General features: G+C 42.9%; 1 protein-coding gene across 1 annotated transcript in view; it reads right to left on the bottom strand.

Moving 5' to 3' along the window:
* Window positions 1–473: 473 nt before the first annotated feature.
* The window catches only part of ORC1 (origin recognition complex subunit 1), a 31,013-nt gene continuing 10,361 nt past the window's right edge, over window positions 474–21,125 (bottom strand). The window contains exons 8-18 of the mRNA XM_060231816.1: window positions 16,827–16,961; window positions 14,390–14,576; window positions 13,201–13,307; window positions 12,299–12,400; window positions 10,945–11,116; window positions 5,848–5,955; window positions 4,940–5,089; window positions 3,799–3,918; window positions 3,293–3,459; window positions 1,163–1,250; window positions 474–848 (exon numbers count right to left, since the gene is read on the bottom strand). Of these exons, the coding sequence (XP_060087799.1) occupies window positions 654–848; window positions 1,163–1,250; window positions 3,293–3,459; window positions 3,799–3,918; window positions 4,940–5,089; window positions 5,848–5,955; window positions 10,945–11,116; window positions 12,299–12,400; window positions 13,201–13,307; window positions 14,390–14,576; window positions 16,827–16,961 (1,531 nt within the window). The 3' untranslated portion in view covers window positions 474–653. The remainder of the gene's footprint in view (window positions 849–1,162; window positions 1,251–3,292; window positions 3,460–3,798; window positions 3,919–4,939; window positions 5,090–5,847; window positions 5,956–10,944; window positions 11,117–12,298; window positions 12,401–13,200; window positions 13,308–14,389; window positions 14,577–16,826; window positions 16,962–21,125) is intronic.

Consider the following 21,125-nt stretch of genomic DNA (forward strand, 5'->3'; position numbering starts at 1 on the left):
ACACATATTTATAAAGATGTTGGCCCCCTGTTTAAGAACCACACACAGAATTAAATGTAAGCATCTCAAACATATTAATCATTTCATATTCCCATTATAAATAGCCAATATGAACTTCATCTTTTGTTAAGTAAATGCCACATTGGGCATAACAGTGTCCTTTTAAAGTTAAGAGCTGAAGTATTTTGAGGAACAAGAAACAACCTTCTGAAAGTAGTTTAATTTGTAAAGTTTCATTTTTTTAACCCTCCAGAAAGAACAGGAAGAATAGTGCCATTCACTGGCCATATACTACACATGCAAAACCTTCAGACCAAAGTAATGTCCAACTGTTGAAGATTGATAAGTAGCAGCAGTGTAAGCTCACGTGCTTCATCCTCTGCTCCCTAATTCTCACTAAAGGGCTGTGACTGATAACCAATTCATGGATTGAATTAAATCTTAGAATAATTGAAAAAAGTTAATACTGAACATTTTAAGAAAAAGATTTTATAAAAGTGAAATTGAAACAACACAAAACATTGAAGAATCATAAATAAATGGGTATGAATTTGAAAATACAAGTTTCAATCAGCACCATTATTTAAAATAATCTCTTTAAAACTGACGATTAACCTCCCCAACCCAACATATGTGTTATCTGCAAAATTGCTTTAGTCTTCCTTGAGTGCATACATAATATCATCTTGGCTAACATTAAGTCGAATTCGGCTATGTAGATATTTATTATTAGATTCTGACAACAGGAGTCTACAGGCACTAAACCGAGAGGAAATTGCCATTATTTCTGATACAGTAGGAGTTTTCAGGCCTTCAATCCTGCACAGTGCAACATGCTGGTGATATACCTAAAGAAAAATAAAAGCGAAATTTTTCAGCAAATACAGAGCGAGCATCAGTAGGAAAAACTACCCATCTACATGGACAGTCCTTAAATCAAATATATTCTTTTCAGAATACTGCTGTTGTATATTCTAAACCTGAAGGGAACCAAAGAAGAAAATGATGGCACTGCAGTACAAGTAAAATTTTAGTTCATGCATGCAGGATGTACACTGGCAGTCAGCAGTCTGTATCCTACCACTCTGTTCAGCAAAGTTCAAAACCTTCCTCCAGCCTAAGAATCCCCTTTCAGAAAGATGGTGAATTTTGTAAAGAATACCTGCTGAACTGTAGTCTCTTCTAGTCCTGACCTGTGAAATTCTGCTATAGTTGCTTTCAGAAAAATTTGCTCCTGCAAGGATGCATTCCTGAAAGACAACAAAAAAGTCCCAAAAGGTTAAACAGGCCAGAGAGTTTGTTGCTTTGCTGATTAACAAGCAATGTCTAAGACATTTGGTAAACTACCAGGTGTATTTCAAAATAGACATCACAGAAAGAAGAATTAACTTATTACTTTGAGGAAGTGTATTTTATCCTTTTCAGGAAATTGTAAAGCCATGGAAAAACATCACAGAAATGGAAATAATGGAAATTGAATTTGCGGGGGGGGGGGGGGGGGGGCGAAAGGGTTCCTACCCTTTGATGGGGCTCCATTGATGCCCACGTTGAGGGTGAAGAGCTTGGGGGTATTCCTGGATGCCTCTCTGACTATGGAGGCCCAGGTTACCAGCATTGCCAGATCGGCCTTTTTCCATCTGAGGCGTGTCAGACGGTTGCTCCCATATCTCGTCCCCCACGCCGTGGCCACAGTGACCCATGCAATGGTCACTTCCAGGCTACATTATTGTAACTCTCTCTACGTGGGGCTGCCCTTGACCCTCCTCTGGAAACTCCAACTGGTGCAGAATGCTGCTGAATGGATGTTGACATTGTCACCTATATGGGCATGGATCCATTGTGCTGTGTGAGCTGCACTGGCTACCTATTGAGTACCGGATCCGGTTTAAGGTGTTGGTACTTACCTTTAAAGCCCTATACAGCCAGGGGCCAGCATACCTTCAGGACTGCCTCTCTTTGTATGAGTCCCATCTTTACAATCAGCAACCAACAACTTTTGGTAATACCCAGCCCCAGAGACATCCATCTGGCCTCGACGAGGGTCAAGGCCTTTTCAGCCCTGGTTCCTGCTTGGTGGAATGAGCTCCCCCTGGAGATCCAGGCCCTGCGGGATCTGCTCCAATTCTGCAGGGCCTGTAAAACAGAGCTCTTTCACCAGACTTTCAGCTGAGGCAGTGGATGTACTTGTTACCAGCCTCCCCACTTTATTCCATCCCAGTGCTATAATATCTGCTGGACTTGGACAGTAGGCCATGTCTGTGAGGCAGAACCTGCCATTTTAGTCTCTATTGTCACTCTGTAGTTTTAGATTTTATATATTTTAAATTGGTCTTTTATTGTTTTTACTGTTGATTGTTTTTATGATGTAACCCACCCTGAGCCTGTCCTAGGGGAAGGGCGGGCTAAAAATCAAATTAAATAAATAAATAATAGTTACTTTTCTATCAAATCTAATCTTATTTTTATAGAATGTAACACAGCATAATGGGCTAGATCCCACTGAAAAGATCTATGTATGTGTGGCATGGGTGAATTTTACCCAGTTCTCTCCTCTAGGGGCAGACCTACTCCGTGCCCTCATGCTGGTCCTGGAACCCACTATCTTCCAGGTGCAGCATTTCAGGGGGGCACTGTTGAGCTGCCACAGGAGGGAAGAGGCAGGGAAGTCATATTTTGGTACATGGAAATTTTAATGTAAAACAGTACTATTTAGCATTTTTATGGAATGCCTATAAATGCCTTCGCTTTCTACAAGCCTAACTGCATGTATGGAGGTAATAAAACTCATGGACATCTTTTTTTCCTCCTTGCGAGTAGGGATATAACTGATTGCTCCCCATACACATATACACGCCCAGCATGGAGTGCAGGGATTGTCTTCTTATCTCTCTGAATGTGTTTTTTCCTCCCCTCTAAGCAAGGGTGTGTGCATGTACTTGCACTATGGTAACAGAAGCAATAAGGCTGTTCTCACCCCACGCAGGCAGCTGAGAAGCTGATTGTTTATGCCCCACCAACTGGGGGGTGGGAGAAACAGAAGCAATTAGCTTGTTTTCCCTACTCCAACCATCTCCTGTGTGCCTGCAAGACAGAGACTCAGGGAGAAGCTGGGGGCGGGAAGAGACTGATAATCAAAGTGTCATTTCTATTCTCCCCCAAGCTTTCCCCCAAATGTCTGCAAGTCTAGGGCAGATGAAGTCACAGGTGGCTATCACAGCACATTAGTCATCAGAATTCATCCCTAAAGACTGAACTAAACTAAGGAAACTACCAGCTCAAACTCTGGCATTACCTAATTGTATGTATATAGGGTGATGAGAACATTTCATCCATTGCTTGCATGATGTGTGTCATGGTGACCAGTCCAGAGCTATTCTTCTGACAAGAGAGTTCACAGATCTCAGTAGACCTTCTACATATGTCAAGGCAACGCCTTGCATCACCAGACAGAGCAGCCACCTAAAACAAAATAATGAAAGACTAAGATCCATTCCTGATATCACAATACCCAGAAAACGTTATTTTAAAATATACTGTTTTGTCCTTATAAATTAAAAATTGAAACTGGTCACTTTTGACACTGGCTTTCAAGATTCAAATCAAGTAAATTTAGTGGACTATGTTAGAAAACCAAACACATTAGTTTTCCCTCAGATGCCAGTGGAGAAAATGAAGTCAACAGTTACGGGATTAGCTGAACTACCAGGGACTCCAGTCAGAGGTTTTAAATATCATAGAGTCTCTTATTTCTTAGGACAAGTGTTTTCTAGCTTGACGTATCCGTGTAACTAAGTTTACCTTTCTAGAAACTAACTGAATAGCATCCTCTTCAAATGCTTTCACTTGGGCCATCCTGGAGGAAACAATCTGCTGTAACTCTTTGTAGGTGTATGGCTGGAAGGACATTCTGGTAAGGCCCTGAAATGAAGAAAATATTGAACATTTAGTTGCTAATACATCCCAAGAATTGCTTAATACAGAAAAATGTGCCACTTTGTGTGCCTGAAACTACTTAAACTGACTTCTAGCTCTTTTTCTGGTTACTACCTCTTTTTCCACAGCAGTATTTTCCTTTAATCATATTCTTATCCTATAGATACAAGTTTACAAAGTATACTCAAGGCATGTAAAGTGGGGCAAGGGACAAGGAAATTCTATGTTAATAGAAACAGTTTCAGCTGACAGCAAGTACTACACAGTTTGCAGAAAACCCAGTTATCTACAGAAGACTGATGAGCCATCAGGCTCCCTCAGCACTGAATAACTTTATAACATACCTAGAAGGTTGTGCACAGAGATAAGTGGAATTTGTACAAATACAGCTTTCCTATGCAGTTACGTAGCAAAAAGTTCTCTATAGAATGGAAAGCAACCTCAAATCTAAATTTTTGTAGCTACTTTTTTAAAAAGTTAATTGTAATCTGCATGCACTTTATCTGTAAGCCACTTTAATAGTTTTTTAAGAAGTAACTTTGCAATAATATTTTGTTTTAGATTTCTCTGTTGCATTCATGCTGCAAATATGGGTTGATGAAACAGGAATTCCTGTATTTGGAATCTATTTCCATCTATTATATTTCAGAGTACCCTAATACATCAGAAAAAATAAAGTAAGCAAATTATATAGCAGTGTGATAAAATGGGCACGGAATGTTTGTCTGTCTAGGCTTTGCCATTAACTTAGATCATTTTCCAGAGTGACATGTACAGCAGGAATTATCCCAGACAGTTGCCACATTTACTTTTATCATACTGATAAGAACTGATAGCCTAAGCAATAGGTTTTTCATTCTTGATTGTCCAAGAGATATAAGATACAAACAACCTCAGTTGAAAGTTATCACAACACAATTAGGTCTGAATAAAAGTGACAAATTAACAGAATAATGGAAGATTCAGAATACTTTATAACCATAGCAGTAAAGCTGCCAGGACATACCAGCCTGCTAGCTACTCGGTTCATCATGATTCTCTCTGGCAAATCCATAGTATTAGCAATGGCTAAAACAATCAACTTGGAACCCTTCTGGGTTGGCCAGTCAAAGAGATTGTACATCACATTTTGTTTTTGGGTCCACAGGAGGTCAAGCTAAGTCAAGGAAATAGAGCAAAAGGTTACAACACAGGAAAATGCTCTAGAAAGATTTGGAAGATCTGGTTTCAGTTGTAGTTTTGTAAACAGTCAACTATAACGTTGTACAAGTCATTGCTCTCTTTTGATCTTCCCTATTCAAAACAAGACACACAAGGATATACAAAGTTGTTACAGAAGTCTCTACCATAGTATTTCCTCACTAGATCTTACCACTGATGTCATAAAATAAAGCTTAATATTAAAAAATATAAACTATATTGCATCTACATGTGCATTAATGTTTTTCCCCCTCACTGAACATGTAGGCAAGTGTACAAACTAGGGATTCTTCCTTCATGACTCTGTAAAGCCCTCCTTGAAAAACAGGCAACCTTTTAGGGAGCCGAATCTTAAATTTGCAATTAATACCTAAAATGTATTTGGACACTATAAAACCACATCTTGTCACCAGTGTTCCCTCTAAGCTGAGTTAGCATGAGCTAGCTCACAGATTTTTAGCCTCCAGCTCACAGATTTTTGTCCTAGCTCAGGAAGGATGACCCCAGAGCACAATAATTTATGCAGTAGCTCACAACTTTAATGCCAGTAGTTCACAAAGTAGAATTTTTGCTCACAGGAGTCTGCAGCTTAGAGGGAACATTGCTTGTCACTTCAATTTCTTATTTAAATTTATCATGATTCAGTAAGTTTCAGAATACTTATATAGGGCGGGCCCATAATCCTTTCTAACATTGTGAGAACCCCCACATTACCTCATCCACAACAAGTACTGTGGTTTTCCTTTTAGGACTAGGTTTGTAGAACATCTTCTCTAGCAGCACTGCAGCATGGGTAGCAGTTGCCTTCTGGTTTGTCAATAACTGAATGGGATTAAACAGTTACAAGTTAAGATATGGATGGTAACAGAGAACAACAGAATCTGTTCTGCCAAATTTACCTGTTTAATTTACAGCTCTTGAAAGCAAACTCAGTTTGTAGGGTTGCCAACTCTGGGTGAGGAGATACCTGGAGATTTTATGGGTGGAGCTTGGGGTGAGTGGGGTTTAGGGAGGGACCTCAGGAGGATACAGTGCTATGGAGTCCACCCTCCACAGCAACCATTTTCTCCATGGAAACTAATCTCTGTCATCTAGAAATCAGTTGTAATCGTGAGAGATCTCCAGGCCATGCCTGGAAGCTGACAAGCAACCCTCATTAAGAGCCTTATCTCTCTTTTGCAGGTACCACAGCCAGGCCAAGTATCTTGATGTTCCCCATTAACAAATTGTTGCAATGAGAAAAAACAGGTGTAACTGCAGGTAGTGCCACTCTCCTCTTCCTGGTTCTTGAGAATGATTCCTCTACAGCAGTGTTTCCCATTTGCAGGTTCGTGACCCGGTACCGGGCCACAGAAGCCTCACTACTGGGTCACAAAAAAAGCCAAAGCTAGCCCCGCCCCCAGCAAAGCATGACCTCTGTTCTGCTTCCTTCCTTCCTTCCCCCATCTCTCTGTTGTGCAGAAAAAAGCTAACCTTGAAGATTGACATAGGCTGCAAAGCCTGCTCTCTATTTGGCTTCCTTCCTTCCCCCGTCTCTCTGTTGTGCAGAGAAAAGCTAGCCTTGAAGACTGACACAGGCTGCAAAGTCTGAGCTCTGTTTGGCTTCCTTCCTTCCCCCGTCTCTGTGTTGTGCAGAAAGGAGCTGGGCTGCCTCTCCTTCCTTCTCCCCCCCCCATTTTTACCAAATGACCCCTGGGCAGAATTGTTGCTGTCAGTACAGAGTCCTCCGTCCACAGCATGAAAGAAGCATGGAGCAGCAGGTGGATCTACAATGACAGCATCTGACAGGTCAGGTCAGATCAACCTTGGGAGTGAGCCGGTTCTGGCTGGACTGTATCCAGGGGAAAGCACCTGCTGGAGTCAGCAATTGTGTGGACTGCCATGATTGGCTGAGCTGTATATATAAGGACTACAGTGCCAGACAGTATTTCTCTCTGTTGAGAGTTGGTTCCTGGCGTAGCACTTTGTCACTCAGTTGTATGTTATTCACCGCACTAGTTGTATTGTATATAGTTTGTAAATACACTACTTTTATACTAGGTGCTGGTATGAGGCTCAATTTCTTCCTAGCGTCTACCTTGTGGCAGTTCTCTGTTTTGCACTCTGCACATGAACCACTGACAGAGGTCATCTGATGGTGAGGAAGGCTTTCTTTTCTTTGCCCCCCCTTCTTCCTTTCTTTGCAAGTGATGCTCTGTCTGTATTCTTAGTGCTGGGAGGGAGGGAAGAAACAGTGGGAGGGCTTCTAGTGACCTGGCCCCACCGGTGGACATTCTGGAAGTGACATCACAGGAAAAGGTGGAGTTTTGGTTCAGTATACCCCAGAAGTGACATCACTTGGCCCTTGACACCACAGGAAATGACATAATTCCTGTCTCCCGGCTCCACCCCCAAATTTTAGTGGGTCACTTTTAGGAGAAGTGTAAAAATAACCAGGCCACAGGAAAGAAAAGTTTGGGAAACCCTGCTCTACAGCTACATTATTCTTTATCCGTTTAGAGCAGGGGTGTTAAATGTGCAACCCACAGATCAAACTGACTCCTAGAGGGCTTCAATCAGGCCTGCAGGGCTCTCTTCTACCCCGGCCCCCCTCCTGTCCTCACCCTGCAAAGCTCCAAGCCTGCTGATGTTCACAGTTCCTTCTGCCTTTTCTTTGCAGAAGTGAAGCTGCAGAGAAAATGTGGAATGGATTTCCCACTCAGGCCTATGGGCAGAAAAGACTGAAATGGGAAATCCAATCCACATTTTCCTTGCAACTTAGTTTCAATGGAGAGGTTTAATTTCCCAGCGCTCCTATGGCCAGCTGAAACTTCCTGGAGTTATGTCTTTGCAAACGTCAATGCTCTGAGTCAGCTTTGTCTCTTAATGGACATGAGGACAAGTGCCTAGTGAGTACTCTGACTTGGGAACCCATAGCCAAAGGGGGATATTACACTGGAGAGCTATGGCTAATCTGAGTAGGCTGGGGGAGGAGGGAGAGAAGCTTGCAATGCCTTTCCATTTCCTGGCTGAGAGCATTTTATATTTTTAGTTCTGTGTGATCCTTGTGCTTTTCTTTGATGTTTTATTTTTAAAATTGCATTGCAAAATCCCACCATTTTCCTACCTTTCCATTTTAAACAAAATATTGCAAGAGTTTTAAACATGTTTGTATTTTAAGTTAAAAAATATCTTTAATTCTGTTTGCCTGAGTCCTTTATAAAGAGTATACCTCTATCTGGCATTACAGTTTAGGACACGCATGGCCTGGCCCTACAAAGTCCCATTTATGTCAGATCCAGCCATCCTAACAAATGAGTTTGACACCCCTGATTTAGAGGACTTCTGTCTAACTTGCTACCCTTGAAGGGAGACTTTATATAAGGTTATAGACAGTGAATGGAGTGTTGCTGGATAGAGATTTACATATGTTAAGGTATGATGCAAAGAAAGGGTATATTCTAAAGCTACCATTATTCCTTGGGAAGGACACATGCACCAAGAGTATTTTTGTCTATTTTAGCCCTCTTCTGGATAGCCATACATTTAATCTTGCTTTGAGACAAGTATGGAGCTAGATTTGGTGAAAACTCACCTTGGCCTAAATTTGACTGAATCACTGCTAGTCCATAGCCCTATCTTCTGATCCCAAGTTTAGAAGTTTAAATACATACATCATCAGCACTGTCTCCATACAGACCAAGGATTCAACTAAATTTTTACTATCATTTTTAAAATTATCATTAATAATGTGGACCAGCCCAGTAGCTAGAGACTGCAGGGGAGGGAGCCGCGGGGGTGAGAGTAGGAAGCTGGAGAGGCCTGGGGCTGCCCCTCTCCCTCCCTCTTGTGTGATTTAAATTGCATGATAGGGGCATGCAGGAGCAGCCGCAGCGGTACCATCCTTCCTGCATGATTTAATTCCGCTGATTAGTGGGCCCTTTAAATTGCAAAGAATGCTGGCAGCTGCTCCGGCTGCCCCCCACATGATTTAGAGCCCACCAATCAGCTGATTAGTGGGCCCTTTAAATGCACAGTAGGAGCAGCAGCTTTAATTGTACAGGTGTGGGAGAGGCAGCCCTGGGATGGGGGGTGAGGGGCCGCCAAAAAACTGTCAGGGGGCCAGGCCCTGTGGGCCACCCTTCAGCTATACCATGAGCCACATACAGCCTCTTCAGCTAATGCTAATGATGTAACTTAATGCATTTCAGATTGCATACCATTCCAATATTGCATGAAACAGTACACAAGAAATAATACAGTCCCTTAAAAGTCCCCTTCGAAAACATCCTCCAAGAATAATGTTGCAACTGTGAGCAGTATTTTCAAATATCCCATTACAGTTTTTCAAGGATGTTGGTACATGGCTTTCTGCTCACTGGATGCGTCCAGCAATACCAGAGCAACATACAAGCCTACCAAGCAATCCATGAGCTACTTTCATTGCCAATATTATTTAACATCTATATGCACTCCCTTGTCCAGATTGCCCGAGGTTTTGGACTGGGTTGTCACTAGTATGCTGATGACACCCAGCTCTATCTGTTGATGAGAGGTAGACCATCTTCCACCCCTGAAAGTCTGTCCAAGGCATTGGGAGCCGTGGCGGGATGGCTACAGCAGAGCTGACTGAAGTTAAATCCAACTAACATGGAGGTCCTGTGCCTAGGTCGAGGGGGGATGGGGCTGTGCATCCAGCTCACAGCCTTGGACGGTGCTGCTCTAGTGCCGGCCCAACAGGTGAAGAGTTTGGGAGTGATTCTGGACTCCTCTTTTTCCATGGAGGCTCAGGTCATGACAGCTACGGGATCTGCCTTTTACCACCTCCGGCAGATCAGGCAGCTAGCACCATATCTATCCCCACAAGACCTGGCTACAGTGATCCATGCAATGGTCACTTCCAGATTAGACTACTGTAACTCGCTCTACCCTGGCTTGCCCTTGAAGCTGATCCGGAAACTGCAGCAGGTGCAGAATGCAGCAGCTCGCCTGCTGACTGCCTATAGAATACCGGATCCGTCTCAAGGTGTTAGTCTTGACTTTCAAAGCCTTGCACGGCCTGGGACCAACATATCTACGGGACCATCCCTCCCCATATATGCCCTGGAGGTCGCTTCATTTAGCCTCCCGACTGTTCCCGGCCCAAGGGATGCCCGTCTTGCTTCTACCAGGGCCAGGACTTTTTTGGTCTTGGCCCCGACCTGGTGGAGTCAGCTCCCTATGGAGATCTGGGCCCTACCTGGCTTGTTAGCCTTTCATAGGGCCTGTGAAACGGAGCTGTTCTGCCAGGCTTTCGGATGAGGCAGTGGGCATCTACATGTTTAGACCCGCTGCCTCCCCCGCTATATCACACTGCAGTGCTATCTTGTTATACCAACTAGGTGGACCATCCTGCTGTACAAAATTGGAACTGATTTTATTGGATTTTTGTAATTTTATTGTGATTGTTCTGTTATTTATATTGTTGTAATCTTTTCTGATGTACTCTGCCGTGAACTCCCATGGGGGAACGGGTGGAATATAAATAAACAAATAACAATAATAATAAGGCATATTTAGTGGGCTGGAAATACATGAGACTGATGCCTGGCAGACTGCAAAAACTGGGGGGAGGGGATACAACATATGCTTGTGGGCCATATATTATTCAAAGATAGTACCAATAGAGTGGCAGCAGTGATTTGAGTGCTTAGCTGGCTAGAATGCTTTCCCCATTTCTAGCTGACAGATTACTTGTCTGCTTAAAGTGATCATGTTGTTATTTATTCAAAGCATCTCAGATATTTCTACCAAATACTATCTAAAGCACAAAATGAACAAAAAGTCACTCACTTTTAAGATCTGCACATAGGCTTGTTGGGGCTCTGTCAGCTTCATGCCATTGATCTCTATGAACTGAAAAGGTGGTAGCTCATCATTTTTTGCTGCTTGTTGGAGGCAATGAATGACCTCATGAACTGTTGCTGTTTTTCCTGTCCCAGGAACTCCAGAAATGTACATGCACCTTAGTAAAAAGGCAGTAATGTAAATATGCAATACAAGCTGGGGACCCCTAAGGATTCTCAGGGGAGGGGAAATACCACCCCAGCCCCCTACTTTCTTCTCTTGTTCAGTCTCGCTTGCCCAGCTTTCCTCCCCCACCACACACTTGTTTAAGCTTATTTCTCTCCCTTCCACAATTGATGGGCTGCTCTTCCTTCCAGCCACTCACCTCAGCCACTTTCTCTTTTCTTTCCTGCCCTCTCAGTTTTCCCTCCTAGCAGCCCCTGCACTATTTCCTCCCTTCTTTGTTTTCTCCTTGCTTTGGTTTCCTCTCCCAAATATCTACTTCAGCCCTGGGTTGTCCTCCTTTGCATATTTTTAATCTGCCTGGGGAGGGCAAACTTGGTTATTAGATATATCTGTGGTCTTCAATCCATGTCAGGGTAAATTGCAAGCCTCTATAGAGTTGCCCTTTTTGTGGTTGTTTGGAAGGATCTGCTGACAATGTGCATGTGTAAAAGAGCAAGGGCACCACATCTCCTGCCTCACTGCATATAAGCTGAAAGGAGCAGTAGGATGGCAACACAACAGTGGAGAGGATTCCTCTATAATTCTATCCCTTTAGTTATTCCTCAGTATAGTACCCCTCCTGCAGCCTGGCTTGTTTTGTCCCTGATTGACTTGGTCTGTTGACTAACATTCTCTCTTTCACACCAGTGAGGTCATAACTTGTCCTCCCATCCTACCATGTGACTGTGATATCAAATGGTTGCAGCTTAGTAAGGTCCCATGCTGCCAATAAGGGGTTAAAGATGACTGAGATGTAGGATGGTAGGATTAAGGGCTCTTGAATTTTATGCATTATTCATATTTTTTAAAACTTCCCAGTATTACCTTTTTTCAATATGCAATGCAGAGAGCACAACTCACTGAGCAATGAAGAATCAACTAATGCCGCTGAAGAACTACATTATTTATTATGGTTCTGATTTGGCAAGCTCAAAAAGCTTTTTCACAGACAAAATTATATGTTTCTAGTTGAACCTCTATTGATAAGCCCCCCCACATAATTGTGCTGTAAAATGATTAATGCCAATGAGCAGATGCATGCATAGATTTCCTCACTTTCTTTCTCTTCAGTGAAATCCAACATGCACAAGCAGCTTTTCACTGATCCAAAGAAAATGGCTAGAAGCACACTCACCCTCCTGTCCCGTCAATGAGCTTGCTTTCTATGAAGTTATAGACATCCTGGAATTCCTTTTCACGGCAGGGCAAGGACTCTGGGACAGCAGAAACATGCAGCCTTTGATTACAACAAGAAAGGAAACACATTATAAAAGGTAGTTATGAGCCTTGTTTAAAAAATGCACAAGTGCAGAACAGATTGTCAGGCAATGGAGACTCAAGGCAGTATTCATTTAAACAATGTATACTTTATTGGAAACTCACAGCTGGAAACAAAAGTTGAGACTAATACCTGGGAATGGGTGTCTCTTAGTCTTATGGAATCTACATCAAAGCGATATCTAAACAAAGACACTATTCTCAAAACAAAAGGGAGTGAAGGTGCAAACTTTGAGAGCTTCTGCTTATCTCTTTGCCTCTGGGAAGATGCAGACCAATGGTGGTATCTATTAACGGTCACATTCCTTTGCTCCCTTTACAACCTAAACAAAGTTAACATTTCAAACGTCTCCTCTTTGATATGCAAGCTATCTGCCATATAACAAAAGGCTTTGGGTTAGTATGGAGAGTCCATTTGGTTAGTATTTTATAATTTCAGTATTATAGAGTTAGAGCCTGACACAGATAGCAGTAGAAGCTGTCTTCTGCAGATGATTCTGAAAAAAATTATTTTAGTGTTAGGGTTGCAATAATGCAATGGAAATGCTGACATTAAGCCTTAAGAATGAACTCAGATTTTCAAAGAATGCAACATACATTATTAAACATACAACTTTTAAAAGGACCACTGATGTTACTGTTTTAAGTTGCCCTTCACGGAACACATCGGGAGTGTTCCTTAGTGACTTTTATTTTGAAAACAGATTGTGCCTCTCACTTCTATTTTGCAAAGAATGCTGGCAGCATCTCTCACTTTACCTTATCCTAGCCTCGTGTAGCACATTTTCTGGCTTTTGCGTTGTCTGATTTCGGTTAGGAATTTTGGGAGTAGCATTACGTGGAGTCTTGGAGGTTCTTGGTTGTGGCTGCAGAGAAAAGTCAAACCCTCAAAACAAGCATCGCATTAAACCTAATCAACAGCACAACTAGCTTCAAAAAACTAAGACATAAAACATTTAAAGATCCCAAGGTTAACAGAAATGGTAAAGGCCTGATTATGTGCTTCTTTCCTGAAACTGGTGGAAATTACATGGGGAAAGAATGAGGTGCCATCTAGTAAATTTTTTAAAAATGTGGAACTAATCTTTTTAGAACATTTAGGACTAAAGCTCACATGGATGCTTTCATAATCATGTTACTTTATGTTTGTAAGAAGTACATATGAAGCTGTCCTGTACTTTCAGACAATGTATCTAAACCCAAACTGCCTACTCTGCATGGCAGCACTTTCCAGAACACTAAGCAAAAGTCTTGCATGATCCCAGTAACTAGTGATACAAAGCTTCAACCTTATGTATACAAAGGATATGCTCTGTCATGGAACTATAGCCCCATCCCAACTAAATGATGCTCAGGGTGCCCATTTTTAGTAATTTAAAAAAACGAAGATTTTTTCTTTTTTCTCTAATGGTTCTTGCAAATCTATTCCTCAGCCTCTTTTATAAGAAAAAAAATCAACTTTTATTTAGTTTAAGATATGTCTAAGTTATTATTTAAGTTTTCTTTGTTGCTGTCAAGACACAGCTGACTTGTAGTGACCCCTGTAGGGCTTTCAAGTCATGAGGTATTCAGAGGTGGTTTGTCATTGCCTGATATTCCTTGGTGGTCTCCCATTCAAATATTAGTCAAGGCTGACCCTATTCAGTTTCTGAAATCTGATAAGACTGAGCTACCCTGAGCTATCCAGACCAAGGCATTATGATTATATTTAAATGTTTATAAAGTTTGAAAAATCGTACATGCTTTAAAAGTAGCTCTCAAAAGATCTCAATATGCAAGTTAAGAAAAAAATAAGTATTTCACAATTTCCAAAATTTAGATTTTAGAGGTATACAAGTGGCAAACAGAAGTGTTTGTAGAGAAGAAACATATGTAAATTATTCCACTGTAAGACTGATTATTTTTGACCCAACAAAAAATAGCTAGGAGTCGTTACAACAAAACTTACTGTTTTCTTTGCGGTTTTGGCAGGAGTCCCAGAGGATTCTTTCCTTGTACTATTTGGAGTAGATCTTATTTGCCTTCTGGGTGTTTGAAACACCTTTATGTCTTCATCGTCATTGCTACTGGAATCAGAACCTTTTGCTAGAGGGAAGTGCTTTTCTTCATCTTCCTCCCCAGATGAATCTAAAATACTAACAGGGAAAACAAATGCATTATGTAATGTTCAACACATGAACTGCAATATTAAGTACTACCATGCAAGAGATCCACTGCTGTTACCTCTTTAATGTTACCAATTCATTTATTAATAAGCAAACTGCTTGTCAAGACAGTCACCAGTGCCTAACATAAATCTTAGCTGTCATTTTGTAAGTATTAGTATAAATGTAATGTATTCAGAAATCTCGTTCAACAGGCATACAAGATTTGCCTTGATAGCTAAGTACCAAATCACAACTTTCAAGTCATATGAAATGGGGGCTCTGTTTAATCATTTAGATGTACAGATCTAGTCACTAAAAATGTTACCATTGAGCAATCATCACTTTAAGTGGATGGCAGTTAGTATATTGTCTGGAATACGGCCAGCAATATAAAGGAACAGTTGCTGGTCATGGAAGATACTTCTGCAGACCAGAAAAAGAGATGGCACTGCAGTATGACAAACCACCACCACCACCCCCGCGCTGATCACAGGAAAAAATGCAAGAGTGCCTGCTGCCTCTGCTGCTTCCTCCCTACTTCCCTCTCCGGAAGTAGCAGGCACTCTTGCAGGGCTTGCCGGTGCTTCCTTTTGCCATGGTCCCAGCGCTAGAGCTCCGGAGAGTGCTGGAAGGCGGGCAGAGGAGTGCCGGTCTTCCCGCGTGTCTTTTCCCATGATCAGGAAGGAGGGTTGGAAAGAGCCCCAGGAGGAGCTGGTGCTTCACGGGGTGGGAGGAAGGGAGTGGGGGCTGCATCACATGGAGGTGAGTGGGGGCCACCAGGAGGGGCCACACTAGTCAAAGGGGGTTCAATGTAGGGGCCGTGCCCGCCCCCCCTCCCCGTGGCTACGGCCCTGTCTAGAATACAATAGCCTTGCAGAAGAGTAAGGAACAAAGTAGTAGTACAACGACAGGGCGTTTAGTAGATTAAACTCTAATACCTATAAATGAATAATGTTTGTCAGGGCTTTTTATTACAGTGAAACAGTCTTCATTATGAGAGCTGAGAGGCGTATGGAGAAAGGAATGTAGCTGTTGCATGGACCCAGCTCAGCTCTTCACAAATCCACGCATCATGGAAAGTGCTCCGGCCTCTGCCAAAGGTCCCTGACACAACATGGGGGTCCTTCTCTTTGTGCTCCACAAGCAGAAGAGAGGGGGAAGGGTTTCTTATGCTACACTACTGAGTTTTGGAGCAGGAAGAAACTGTTCTAGGACACAGCAAGATAGCCCTGCCTCCTCCTCACCCCCCAAGTTCTTTACAACTCACAAAGGCCTTGGAGCAGAAGAGAGATCAGTGGCAACCAGTTTGGCTAGTAAACCAAGTCACGGTTTACAGACCATGTTCCCAAAGTGTATCCCTGATCACTGGAAGAACTAGCCAGGTAGTAGGTATGTTTGCCTTAGGCAACATACCTCTGAATTCATCTAATCAGTCCCATTTGTAGGTAGAGGCAGTAAATGAGTTCAGCATCTGGAAGGAGCAGTTTTAATACCCTCTCAACAGTGTCCCAGACTGTAAGAACCAAGCCATTTCTTACCTTAATATTTATTTATTGCATTTATATTCTGCCTTTTTTTCCGTCATGGGATTCCGCCTTTACCACACACTTTCCAGTAGTACTAAATAGACTAACCTCATAAATCCACCTCTTTATTTACATAACCCCGTATTGTTCCTGTACTGCAGTCACACTGCAGTATGACAAAACCCATTAATTAGCTTTTACATATACAATGTGTTGGATATTGTGCAGCACCAGCATACCTTTCTGGTAGAAACTGATTTTTCTTGCATTCCTCATCCCCAAATAGACAATTCTAAGCACCAAAGAGACTGTTGCTGGAAGACTGGGGACTGGTGTGGACAAAACAGCAGCAAGATAGGTAGCTACACTACGGAGGAGGAGGAAGTGGGTATATAATTGTCCCTTGCCATCATATACCAGCATTAGATGTCTCTCGTGTGATGAGTAGCACGTCCCTAAGATAGTATTAATTTACACATAGAGATGTGATTATGCACTTCTAATTCCACCATGCTCCTCAAGGAATAGAGCACATGCAAACTTCTTAATTTGCTGAGATAGCAAAACAGTTTTAAACTCCCTGAAGCTTTCTGTATTAAACATAATTCAATGCATACACATAAAAGCACACTTCACCAAGCATTTCTTCATTAGAGAAGGGACATCTGAATAGTGAAATGACAGCAGCAGCTACACAGTTATAATCACTCACTTAAGATGTTTTGCAATGCGAATAGCAGTCCTCTGGGCACATTTCCTTTGAGAAAGAAGAGTCCTCTGTGCACAATTCCTTTGAAAAGAAGTCATCACTTTGCTCCTGGCATCTGATTCTTGCACTTCATCCGGACTGTAACAAAAGAATGGCACAGGTTTTTCTAACTTCCTTAAATGACACTATGGTTGAATCCAATGAACATTCAATAGAAAATGCTTATGGTTGCATATCTTCCCAATTTTCTCCTCCCCCAGCAGCTATTTTCAATCTGAGGAAAGTTTTCCTAGGATTCCAGGACCCAACTGGAGCAACAGCCATCTGTGTTGGTGGGCTCAAGAGAGAAGCAGGTATCACCCTCCCTGCCTGTTCTTTCAGTGGAGCTCCTTATCATAGAAAATGAAGCAATTTCATCCCTTTCTTTCTCTTCAATGCTGCCTATCAACACATGTGGTAATTTACTCCATGAAGGTCCTGCCATCCCAGGAATCAGCTTTCCTGACATCAGAAATGTCTGCTGGGGTGGGCAGAGAAGAAAGCAGGGAAGACTCACAGTTCTTCTGTGAGTGGATCACTGGATCCAACCCACTTAAAGATACTGGAGTTGTGACTTCCTAGACTGAAACATTGGATTTACTATGAGGGTTTCTTCTCATCAGTGGATTGGAAGGCATCCTTGTCTAAGTTGTGCCTGTTCTTTGGTCCAGAGCACATGCAAATTTTTTGCAAAAGCTTCCACTATCCTGAGAAAGTGCTCCATCTCCCCTCCCCTAGTTCATGTTTTTGCTAAGCTTTTAGGAAGACAAATCCACCACTAACATAAAACTCATAGATGAAGAACAACTCCTCTCTGAAGATCTGTAACTGGAAATACTGTACGCGGGATGAAGACATCTCAGACAGTCTCTGTGTTAACCTCTTCAGTTCCTCCTCTGCCAGCTAGGGAAGGGAAGGATACCTTTCAATCCACTGATGAGAAGAAACTCTCATTGTAAATCCAATGTTTTGCTCTCCATCAGCGGAGGAAAAACAGAGGAAAGGAATTATTGAAGAACTACCTTTTGGAGAACTCTTCTGCCAAACACTACCTTGGCTGAGGCAAACATGCCTATTTTGTAGTGCCTTACAAAGGTAGAGGTCAAGGCCCAGGTACCTGCTCTACAGATTTCTGCAATGGATGTGTTGGTGGAGAGAGCGGAAGTAGTGGCTGCTCTTGCAGAATGGGGCTGTTCACTTGAGGATGCTGATCACTGTAAACTGGGGAAATGCATGCTTAGATCCACCTGGCTATAGTTGACTATGATGCCTTCTTCACCATGGTACTGGGTAAGGAAACAAACAAAGCATCTGAAGATCTGAAAGTTGCAATCTTCTTAACATGAAGGGCCCTCCAGACATCTATTTTATGCTAGTCCGCGTAGGATGGCTGGGATGAGAACAGAATGAACGTACACAGATTTCCTAATCCCTGCGGAACAAACAGTTAAGCTTTGGTATAAAGGACAGGTTGGTGCACAGGGTCACCAAATCCTCTTGAAAAGAACAAAACCCATCTCTGATTGAAAGGGCAATGAGCTCTGAAATTCTCCTGGTAAAGTTACAGCAGCTATGTGAAAAGCTACCTTGAATGATAGAATTGTGAGAGGAATTGCCATCATGGGTTCAAATAGACGTTTATGTAGAACTCCCAACACCTTGGGGAGGTCCCACAAGGGGAAAAGATGCTGAATGGGAAGACTGGATAATTCTGCTCTGATTAGGAAATGCTTTATGTGGCTGTGTCTGGACAGAGGATGTGATGCTATGGGATGGGAATCTAATGAGAAGGCCACCACCTGGAGCTGAAGAGTGTTGAGTCTGAGGCCCTAGCCCAGACCATCCGGATGGAAGTGAAGGACCTCTGGTACTCCTGCTGTAGGTATGTTAGCTTTCTTTCTGCAGCTGTATCTGTTGAAAGCTTTTCTAGTGGCTTCATGGATTCTGTGGGCAGAAATTCACCTTAATGACTTTTTGTGGGCAGCCATGACATTCTAGCTATCTCTTTTCAATTTCCATGCAGAAAAGTGGAGCCAACCCAGATTGGAATGGAGTACAGGACCCTGTAGGAGAATGAAGATCGGTGGTGGTGGTTGTGTTACTGCCACCAGGTCAAAGAACCAGTGTGTACTTGACCAGTGAGGAGTGATGAAAATGACCTCTGCTGCTTTTCTTCATATTCCATTGGGTGCCCTGGTTATGAGCGGTATGGGGGGAAAGGTATAGGAGTCCCTTTGGGCAGGAGGCTGAGAGGGCACCCGTCCCCTCCTTTAGAAGTCCAGATAGGAATCTTGGTATCATGTTGTAGACTGGGAATGCAGAGTGGTCCAGGCAGGGGAGGGCCCATATACTCCAGGTCACTACACGGAAGATTCTTGGAATGAGGAGCCACTCTCCTGAATCCGGGTCCTGCTAACTGAACATACCTTTAGATTGTAGATGCCCTGGAGATAGCACAATCTGGGGCCTCCCTGAAGGTTGACATGGGATTTTGGGGTCATGTTGTCAGTGAGGATAAGGACCCCAGAGTACTTACTTGTTGGAAGGAGAGTATCGCAAAATGGATAGCTCTTGTTGTTGTTCAGTTACACAGTTGAGTCCAACCCTTTGTGACCCCATGGACTAAGTCACGCCAGGCCCTCCTGTCTTCCACCATCCTCCGAAGTCTGCTCAAATTCGTGTTTGTTACATCAATAACGCTGTCCAGCCATCTCATCTTTTGCCGTCCCCTTCTTCCTTTGCCTTCTGCCTTTCCCAGCATCAGGATCTTCTCCAGTGAGTGCTTCCTTCTCATTTGGTGGCCAAAGTATTTGAGTTTCAGCTTCAGCATCTGACTTTCCAGGGAACAGTCTGGGTTGATTTCCCTTAGGACTGACTGATTTGATCTTCTTGCAGTCCAAGGGATTCTCAAGATAGCTCTTAGCTCCAACCAACTGATGCTGTGCTTCATCTCACTGTCATTCCATGTCCCTTGGGTGAGTAGGGGATGGCAATGTGCCCCCAGCCCAGGAGACTGACATCTGTGGTAATCTCCAGTTCTGGAAAGTGGTTGTCTGTCCTAAGATAGGAGTCACACAGCCACCACTGGAAGGAGCAGTGTACAATGGGAGGAACAGGCGTCCTAGTGAGATAGATGAAGGATATTCATTTGATAGAGGAGTAGGAACTATTAAAGAGGATGAGAGTGGACTCAGTCCCACAGTACCATTTCTAGATAGATGAGAACCAGTGCACACGTGAAAGTCATTAGATCTACAGATGTAGGATGGGAGTGACTAGAAGGGAGAGGGTGCACCAAGTAGTGCCAGTCTTGACCCTAGATGGATGATGGTCAGTGAAGGTGACAGGTGGTTCACCAGGAACCAATGGGAGCAGAAGGCCTTTAGGTTTGTCTGGATGTCCAGGACACCCTGAGATCTGAACAGTGGCCATCCAGTGTTTGGAGATGAGCCACTACTGCAACCATTAACTTGGAGAAGACTCTGGGATAGCCTGAATGGGAGTACCCTGTATTAAAAGTGCTGGTGATTCTAAGCAAAGAGAAGGTACTTTTTGGAGGTGGGATGTATAGGAATATATAAGTAAGCCTCCAGTCTATGGAGGCTAAGAAGTCTGTCTGGAGAGTTTTCACTATGGATCTGAGGGTTTGCAAAAAACTGTATCTGCCCTGGTGGCACAACCCATACAAGAATAACCTTCATCCACTGATGATGCAGAATGTCATTTCAGTATTTTTCTCAGAAGCTTTGCACCACATGGGTGTAGTTAAGCCAGTATCCATTCCTCATACAACCTTCAAACCTGCATGCTTATTTATTTAAAAACATGTCCCACCTTTTCAAAAGTTCAAGGCAGATTGCAATAATTCATAATAGAATACAGTTAAATATGTTTAAAATTGTTTTAAAAGTCAGTAAGGCCCCAATTACCAGGTAGCAATTCTGCAAAACCCCAATATCAGAAATTCAAATGTCCTGCAGATTAGCAGTCTTTCTGCCTTGCAAAATGCCACCAGTGCAGAAGAGGAGCAGGTTAGGAGCTGCTACAAAGAAGGCCTGGGCTCTAGGACTTGCTATCAAACCAACAAAAGACACAAGTGACAGGACCTGTTAGGACAGGGGTGGCCAAACTTGCTTAACATAAGAGCCACACAGAAGAAACATCAAATGTTTGAGAGCCCAAGACATGAACATCAGATGTGGGAGCGAGGGAGGAAAGGCAGGCAGGCAAACAGATTGGGGGAAGAGAGAGGTGGAACAAAAG

Source organism: Heteronotia binoei, chromosome 2 (assembly GCF_032191835.1).
Source record: "Heteronotia binoei isolate CCM8104 ecotype False Entrance Well chromosome 2, APGP_CSIRO_Hbin_v1, whole genome shotgun sequence".
NCBI lineage: Eukaryota > Metazoa > Chordata > Lepidosauria > Squamata > Gekkonidae > Heteronotia > Heteronotia binoei.